The following is a 9901-nucleotide window of genomic DNA, read 5'->3' as shown; positions in this document are numbered from 1 at the left end:
ATAATACCTTGGGTTCAGACCACTCCTAGAACATCTAAGTTATCTAACAAAGTATATATGACCACCCCTGACTTAATTGTCTTTGTGGTGTTAATGAATTGTGGTTCATTCAGGGACTCAATTACTCTCGTTTGTTGTATTTATTGATCCCCGTCTTTTGCCAAGGAATCCCCGAGCCAACAACAGTCAACTTGTTGCTCATAGTGATCCTACTATACAAATCTCATAAGGTCATTACATAGGATCAATAGGTGAGGATCGATGGGATGGGGTAGATTGTCTTAAAGATATAATATATCCATGTTGACGATAACAGTTGGTTTTGCAGGTTTGAGATATATAATTTATTATCATTAAGTTACTGTGGGATTGAAAATCCAGTGTATCTTACCAGGTTTCCCAACCTAACTCACTCAGTTAAATAGATATGCAAAATATTCCAAAGCATATAGGTTTTATGTAATAGGACTTGATTCGATGTCCGTTGACAGATTAATTGAGTTATGTGATGTGATTTTGACGAATTGTATTTTTTCAACAACAGAAAGGGACCCGATTCTAAACACCAGTGAAAAATCCAAAAAAAGAAACTATTTGGTGTTGCTTGAACAAAAACATAGCTTGTTTGGAAAAGCAAAAGAGTTCATCTTTCCAAAACTTTTGGTATAATTTCCGACTACATCTAGTAGAAGTTCATGGGATGAAAATGAATTCCAATACTTTTAATGTTATAATATAATTGAGGATCAAAGGACATTTGAATAGGATATGGAATACATAGATGTAATGTGTTGAAAAGATGCAATTGATGACAAAATGTCTTCAATCTTTCATAAATAACGCCTGCGTATTATCAGATATTCAACTAGGTTCTATACCACTTGCTTGTTTAAAATAAAATGAAGTTAAATGATTTTCTATGATAGATTAAAATCTCTATTAGATTGAAGGGTTTACTCAAGATCCCAACATTGACTATTTTGACATATACGCTTCAGTAGCAACGATTCTACTATTAGATTTTTGATTGTGTTGGTGGCTATTCAAAATATGGTTATTTGAAATAGACGAAAGAATTTGTTATGACATAAACAAGCATACGGTATGTAAACTTGTTAAGTCATTCTTTGAGATAAAACAGGTACCCAAAATAGAATCAAATATCTAATGAAGTTATTCTGCCAATTGTTTTTGCTTTTGTCTAATATGACATAGGTGTTTATAAAAAGTTTGAATCTTATAGTACATGTGTCATAATATGTTGATGATATGTTGATTTTCGGTACTAACCAAAATCAGGTGAACAAAACTAAGAAATTATTGTCATCAAAACTTTCTATAAAATATATTTATGTGTTTGATGTAATTATTGTAACAAGAATTAAATGCGTGAACAAGGGTATTATGATAACCTAAATAAACTATATTGAAAAAAATACCCAATATGGGTAAAGATGTATCACAATTAGAATTCTCTCAAGAAAATGGTTGCTTGATGTATTCTATAAGAAGAACTAGCATGAATATTGCTTTTTTCATGGGAAAGTTGAGTATTTATACAAGTAATCTGAGTACTCAACATTAGCAAGCAATAAGATGAGTATTTAAATATTTTAAAGGAACAATGAATTATGAACTTATGGTATGAGTTATCTTGGGTATCGTTTACTTTTAGAGCGATATTCATATGCAAGCTGGATATCTAACTTGGTGGATCATTACTCTACAAGTGGTTGGGTATTTTTGCTTGGGGGATGTGTTATTTTTATGATTCTAACACGAAAACTTGCTTCAAAAACTCAAAATTATATTTGAAGTTCGATGTTGTAGTTGTTGTTGGTGAAGACGCAAAAATGTTAAGAAACTTAATGCTTGGCATTCCATTCTGGCCCAACCAAAATTTTCCATTTCTATACATTGTAATAGTGCAAGCGCCTTGGCTTAGCCATACAACCAAGTGTATAATGTGACGTATACACATTTAGGTGTTAGACATAACATTATTAGGGAATTAATCACGGATTATGTTATATATTTTGAGTTTCTTAAGATACAACATAATTTTGCAGACCATAATACCAAGAGCCTAACAAATGACTTGGTTGCTAAGGTTATTGGACTAAATTCCATTTAAATATCGAGTTCTGAGACACCCAATGCCCTTTTAATATAACATTTGGAACCATATTCAATGATGAAAGCTTATACTTAGTGATTGGAACACATAAATAAAAACATCCCCATATATGTGTTCGAAGTTATATGTTAAATTTTATTTTTCTTAATAATTCAATTAGACAATGTATATGTAGGTACAATGATTAAAAAATTACCTATATGAACTTGATGTGTAGCCATGAGCAGTTGCGAGTGGGATTTTATGTGATCATGAATGGATAGAGACACTCAGCTTCATAAGTGTGTCGAATTTGTATAACTAGATTGGTGTTGAAATTAGTGTGTATTTTATCTTCACATATTCAAATAGTGAAATAGGTTTAAAGGTTCAATCTTACCACACCTCAATTCTTAAATATTTAGAATACGTAAAATACTAACATGAAAACTTAATTGGTTCGATTTTCATTTATCTCCAAGTTTGAGTTTTTTACTTTATTATATAAATTCAAGGGTTACACTATATGTTAGTGTCATTTGGTGTGATTGGTATTTATATTAGTGTCAAAGGGGATTAAATTGTGATCTAATGCAAGTTTGATATTGTGGAGTGCATACTTGTGTAGCATGAGTCTAATCTCGTACACAATTAAACGTGGGTAGTGCCCTAACTAGTGTCTAAAAGACAAAGCTCATGGCAGTGCTCCTGCTGAGTAATTAAGAGAACGATAGAATTTCAAGTTGAAATTATAATAGAAAAACACCTATAAAATTTGCAGATATACTAAATTTAACTCAGCTAAAATACTTTTGGTCTTATAAGTTACAATAACTTAAGGAAAAGTTAATGTTTCAAAGTTGCAAAACTATTGTGTTTCAAAGTTACAATACCGATGTGCAAAGTTGCAAAAAAGTTTGCAAAGCTGCTATATTAGACCTTGTGGTATACATACCACGAAGCAAATCGTGGTCTAGCTGGCCACGAGAAAGTCTCGTGCACACCACACCGACATTCCGTGGTCGGGCGTGGTCGTGCTCATCTGTGCTCCTGACTACGAAATCAAACAAAGAAGGTGATTGGTTGTTGGTTTATTTGGCCGTTGAACGACTATTTTGCCCGTTTGTTTATTTTTTATATTTTTTTTCAAACTCAATTCACTACATAAATAAACCTTCTATTTTCACCAAAACTTACACCTCATTCTAATCTTCATTCTCTAAAACCACAAAACACATATACATGGATTCCACAAAACATATTGAAATTTTAAAAGCTGTTGACTCGGATGACGACGTAGAATTCGTCGACACATTCTTCAACGTTGTGCAACACATTCACGACGAAGAAAGTTCGAATGCAGCTCGTACAAGAGCGGTCGTCAATCGTGATCGCCAAGCCGCACACGACTTATTGGAACGTGATTACTTTGCCGATAATTGTCTTTATAATGACGACTCCGTCAAACGTCGTTTCCGTTTGAATAATGCAATATTTTTACGTATTAGTAATGCTTTAGAATCTCGTTATGATTTTTTCAAACAAAAACCCGACGCTAGAGGAAGAATGGGTTTTAGTAGTATACAAAAATGTGCGGTTGCTCTTAGGTATTTGGGATACGATATAGCATTTGATGCATGTGACGAATACTTGAAAGTATCCGAGAGGACTGCAGTTGAATGTGTAGATTGGTTTTCTGCATGTGTTTATGAGGTTTTTCACGAAGAATATTTGCGCAAACCTACTCAACGTGATATTGAGAGATTATATGCGGCTCATGATGAGAGGCATGGATTTCCAGGTATGCTTGGCAGTCTAGATTGTACGCATGTGGCTTGGGAAAAATGTCCAACTGCATGGCGTGGTCAGTTCACTCGAGGAGATATAGGTGAACCAACTATCATCCTAGAAGTTGTCGTATCTCAAGATTTGTGGATATGGCATGCCTTTTTTGGAGTAGCGAGGTCTAACAACGACATTAATGTTCTTGGCCAATCTCCACTTTTCAACGATATTTTGACCGACAAAGCACTTGATATGACGTTCACGGTGAACGGGCATGTGTACAAATACGGTTACTACCTTGGTGATGGGATATACCCGGATTATTCTATATTGATGAAGGTATACTCGGTTCCTCAAAGTGAAAAGGCAAAGTTTTTTTACAAAAAAACAGGAATCGGCGAGAAAGGATATCGAGAGGGCATTTGGAGTCCTTAAGCAGACATGGCATGTAATGAAATATGCTACACGACTCTGGGATAAAGAATGAATTAAACGAATGGTCCTAGCATGTATTATAATGCATAATATGATTATTGAAGATGAAGGTCGAGCGATTTGCAAATATGATCCGAACGACGTTGTCGTTCCAATTGAGGAGTTCATACCCGGAACGAATGCGTTTTTAGAGCGAGTTGTTGAAACTCATAATAGTGAAACGTGTTTCAATCTTCGAGAAGATGTCGCTGAACATTTGTACCAACATAACATGAACGACAATTAGGTTTTTTATATGTATGTCTCTTTGTTTTTTTAATTAATGTAATTGTTTTTTTCTAAATTAACTAAGTAATGTGGTTTGAAGTTGTAATTTTATTTTTATAATTAATGAAACACTAGTTTAAAAAAATAATGTTTTTTAATTATAAAAAATGTAATTTTATTTTATTTTTGAATTAAAAAATAAATAAAAATAATAATGTGGAGTGGTGTGTTAGTGGTAGGTATCTCATGTTAGTGGTAGGGAAATGTGGTGCTGATGTGGCACCCACCACATATGTGGTATGTGGTGGGTATAACGGATGGCAAATGATTGTCTATTATTGTTGAAAATATATTGTTGCGAAGCTGATTATGTCGAAAAATTATTTCAGGCAAAATTGTTGTAATGCTAAGTTATTTAGTGCTTAGCTATTTCAACGCTAAGTTGTTGTAAGCCAAACGACTATAAGTCAAAACTGATGTATGTGTTGTTGTACATAAAATACTTGAGAAGAGAACAACTTATGTGTAACCACAAACAAATTATGTAAATACCAGTTTTCGTTATCATTACCCATTTATGAATTTTGTGAGTATAAATACCGTTATACTAGATATTTTCTAGAGTAACGAATTAAGATCAACTCTAAAACAATTCTTGGTTTTGCTTTATTTATTTTCCTATAGAATTAAAGTTTTCGATTATTGTATTATCTTATAAAAATAATATTTGTTGATGCCACTCACATGGTAAACATAGTTTTGAATAAAAGTGAAATTATTATATGATAACTATGATATGATAACTATCTATACAATCACATTATTTTGATCTAAAACACGCAATTTTCATCTAATTCCCAACAATTGAGTGGTAAATAGTTTGGGATTAATTTCGATTCTCGAAAACTTCAATTCTTGGATGATCACATGCCTTATAACAAAGATGTTTGCATGGTCCATTTGGTTTGCGGGGTACTGCATGGACCCGAATAGAAGTTGGCTTAAATGGGGTAAAGTATATCATTGTTGCCTAAAAAGAAGACACTTTGAAGGGAATTTGCATAAAATTATTTGTGTAGAGCCATAGAGGAGGGGGTCGCTCAAGGGAAAAGAGGTGAGAGAAAGAAGAGAAGGGAGGGGGTAGGGTCATATTTTTTTTTCTTATTTTTTTTATTCCATATTATGATTTTCTCTTCAGATAACACTTGTACATGTTTTATTCCAGCTTAGTCCATTATATATATATATATATATATATATATATATATATATATATATATATATATATATACACACTAAAATTAATGTCATTTAAAACGAAAAAAATATACAAAGTACATCTATTTTTTGCTGAAATTTATCGCAAGTGTATCTTTAAATTACTATAATCAATCACATATTTATACTTCTATTATTATATCCATTACAATATGTTTATTTATTTTAATAAAACAACCTTAAATTGCTGATCAATCTGAGATGATTGTTCTCAACCTTTCTTAACGAATTAGAATATATAATTTCATTAGCACTAAAGAAAAATAATGGAAATTTATATAATAAAACGAGTGACAACTTTTTTTTTTTGTTTTAAGATAATATTAATAAAATTAAGTTTATCCATTTTAGACGTTTATTTGAAGATTTTTATGTGGACCATGACATACAACAAGCACATGAGAATCCAACATAGGTAGACATCCTAATTTAATGTGTTTTGTTTGGTGCCCAAAATGGATCCATGCTTCTAAATGGCGTTATGCTTTTGAACTTCAATAATAAGGAGACAGCTTTACATATGTGCCCCTACCCTTGGTAGAGGGCTCAAGAACATATACATCAACCATTATTGGATATGTAAATCTTTCAAATTTATGACTCCTTCATTCAAAGAGCAAGGACGTAGCATTTTATAAGTAATGATGAAACGGTAGATGGAATGAAGAATTAAGGTGTGAAGGGAAAAAGAAACATATGTTTACCATTTTTGCATGGTTGACTAATTTTTTCAAGGGATGTGGTCCTTAATATTATCTACACATTTTAAACATGTAAATTTAATTAGATGGTATACGCCCAAAGTTATTTTAGTTTTTTTTTTAGAGTAAATTACTTAAATCGTCCTTATGGTTTGGTCAAAATTTTACGTTTGGTTCCTAATTTTTTTTTGCACTCGGGTCGTCCCTACGGTTTGATTTCGTTGTGTTTTTCGTCCCTATTGTTTGGTTAAAATTGCATGTTTGGTCCCTAATTTTACGTATGTAAGGGACAAAAAACGCAACAAAATCAAATCACATGGACGATCTGGCTGTAAAAGAAAAGTTAGAGACCAAACATGAAATTTTGACCAAACCATAGGGACAATTTTAGTAATTAACTCTTTTTTTTATGAAAAAAAAAATTAAATATCATCCTATTTTTTTTAGATGATGACAAGTATAATATATATTTTTTTGAATTTTATCAAAAAATAACAAGTGTCGCAATCTTAAATATGTAGAAAGATGGTAGGATGAAAAAGTATAAAAATATTTGATTTTTCTATGAAAATATAAGGTCATATACTAGATTTGTATACAATAGTTTTTTGCTATAAACAATAATTTATATTTTAGAAAGAAATAATATAATATGTAAAAAAATATCATTATTATATATAAATAAATACTATTGTTTATGAATCAAAATTTTTTAACTTGGGGATAGTTAAACAACTTTTATCAGGGACACATCTATACTCCTGCCCCATGGCAGTAGCTCCACTCCTGCTGGCATATACTTAAAGAGTAATCTTCTTGTTTAAATTTTGTTAAAAAGAAATGGAGTTTTATTGCTAAAAAAATAGTTAGGTTTCATATGTAACAGTGGAGCTAATAGTTGGAATTTTTATCCATCCACTTAATAAAATTATATTTTTCTGTTTATGCCTTTAATTTCCTCATTGTCCTTTATTTTGATTTTGTGGCTCTATATAGCTTTGAATTTTATGCATTTTATTTGGAAACCCACGACCTTGGTTGTTTCCCAAAATGACCCTTAATTGGTTTTATATTTGATGTTTACTTTTATTTTTAATTATGATTTTATTATACATTATTAAATTAAAGTATTTATAAATAATAATGATATTTAAATATTTGAAACAAAAATTAAATAAAAGTTTATATAGATATGACACAACGTAGATATTATTATCAAAATTGGTTAAATAGTTTTGTTTGATTTATTAAGTTTCATAAAATAGAAACTAATAAAAAAATTTGTTAGTGGGGTAATCTAAAAATGTATCACGGTCACAAATGACACAACGATTACGAACCATGATTTGAAATAACGGTTCTCGCGATGTATTAGTTTGAACATTTTTGTGTAACATCTCTACTTTTACGGTCGTTTTAAAAGTTCTTATTTATACTTATTTAAAATAAAGTTTATTTATAAATGCGACATTTTGTCCCATAAAAGTATTTCCGAAAAAATATTTTTTTTCATTGATGTATAAAAGTTTGAGATGTCATAATTGATACAAAAATAAACATACACGGACCTTAGAGTATCTTAGACTATCAGTCTACATCTCCTTGAATCTCTCATCATTCATGTACCTCTGTACCGCTACACGTTATACAAAGAAGCTGAGTGGGTCAGGTTGGGAAACCTGCTGAGTACATAGGGTTTTCAACCTACAATAATATAGTTAATATATTTAATTATCAAACAATTAACCCGATTACCCATCTCTGCTTTCTTCTTTATTCTCCCCTAAGGATATGTCATAAGGGCCATCATAGTCATCGTTGGTGACAGTATTGTTGCAGGGATTTCTCTGCAATACGTGTCAGTAGGTTTTATTTCTACCTTCATTCCTAAGGATTATCTTAATCATCTTTGTCGAGAGTATTGTTACATGGATTTCTCCACAATACATGTCAGTAGGGTAGAGTACATCAAATGGGCACGAAGTCCATCATGTATAGGTTATAAACCTGCCTGTATTCCAAGGGATTGTCGTCAAATAGTCTGGTGGTTACCACTTATACTCTGTTAGGTAACTACATCATTGGTACACTGGTACCATATCTACATCATAAGTACATTAGTACAATTTCTACCTTGTTAGTAGTCTAGTACTATTAAAGTCGTGACATCCTATTGTTATTTTCATCATTCATCGTACTATGGCATCTTATTAACTTCATCTCTCATCATACTATGACATCTTAACTCTCCTTAATCTTCTCATTACCCTTCATTACCCAACGTATTATATTCATGAAAATACATATACGACATAAGTCATATAAAATTTATCTTTATAATATTTCATCTATCACATATCATTTTTACACATAAGCACATATAACATTCAATTATCTAAATACTTCATATCTATGTGTAAGATGAAAGTAACTATCCATTCACTTGATAAAGTGGATGGCTGAAAAGTCGAGCAGGGCTTCGCTTCAGTAATTAGATTTTCCTTTGATGTGACCTAGGTTCATTTCACTAAGTCTTGGTCCTATATTCCTAGTGACTAATGATAGTCTAGATTGCTCACTAATCCCAATGTATACATCAAGATCTAGCAAGTAAGGAACAACGAAGTAGGATTATATCTAAGGTAGGGTCTATTTGGTCTACAAGGTATACTGTTTGGAAGTCCCACTTTAAACACCTCACTAAATCCAGCCTAGGCATCATACTCATAAGTAGATCAATTAGTATAACAGCTATGATTATAGTTATAAGTTGCACTTGAAGCAGACTAAGTGTAGCTCAACTTACATAGTATTTTGATGAATATCGGGAATTATGCGGGCATAATCTCGATCAGAAATATTTATCTCTCAGACGCTCCAGGTCCTTGTTAAGTAGTCGGAAACTAGAGAGTAAATGGACTAGGGTTAAGCAGAAATTTCAGAGGATTTTGGCTGAAATTTGAGTGAGGAATGAGCTGAACTTCGACTGCCTTTTTTAGTTGAAAGAAGGTAGGATGTGTCATGCATTTCGTCTGCATGTGCCGCACACAATATCAGAAGGTTGACGTGGCTCCTACAGATGCATGAAACATGTCCTCTATTGGGTGGGTCGTCATAGGCGTGGCGCGCACCTTGACGGCGTGTACGCCTACGTGCAAATTTTTATAAAACTTCAAAAAGTATGTATCTTCTGCATACGAGCTCCGTTTTTGACTTATTTTATATCCACATGTAGCTATCGACGAGATCTATAACTTTCATTTAGAATCCGTCGGCTAGTTTTCAATTTATTTCTATTATTTATTTTAGCAGGCTTAGC

At 32.0% G+C, this 9901-nt stretch overlaps 1 protein-coding gene across 1 annotated transcript; it reads left to right on the top strand.

Annotated features, from left to right (window-relative positions):
• Positions 1-3358: 3358 nt before the first annotated feature.
• On the top strand, positions 3359-4388 carry LOC145095365 (uncharacterized). Its single transcript, XM_079033259.1, has 2 exons — positions 3359-4240; positions 4293-4388. Exons 1-2 carry the CDS (start codon positions 3359-3361, stop codon positions 4386-4388), a joined length of 978 nt encoding a protein of 325 aa, XP_078889385.1.
• Positions 4389-9901: the final 5513 nt, after the last annotated feature.

Source organism: Lactuca serriola, chromosome 3, assembly GCF_051521515.1.
Source record: "Lactuca serriola cultivar US96UC23 chromosome 3, Lser_US96UC23_V15, whole genome shotgun sequence".
In the NCBI taxonomy this organism is placed as follows: Eukaryota; Viridiplantae; Streptophyta; class Magnoliopsida; order Asterales; family Asteraceae; genus Lactuca; species Lactuca serriola.
The sequence above is the reverse complement of the archived record's forward strand: the minus strand, read 5'-3'. Positions and strand labels throughout refer to the sequence as shown.

What these genes read in the sequence shown, in the direction of transcription:
- LOC145095365 (XM_079033259.1), top strand. Translation starts at nt 3,359, where the DNA reads ATGGATTCCACAAAACATATTGAAATTTTAAAAGCTGTTGACTCGGAT. An exon ending in ATTATTCTATATTGATGAAG is followed by an intron (nt 4,241 to 4,292) that starts GTATACTCGGTT and finishes ACAAAAAAACAG; the next exon opens with GAATCGGCGAGAAAGGATAT.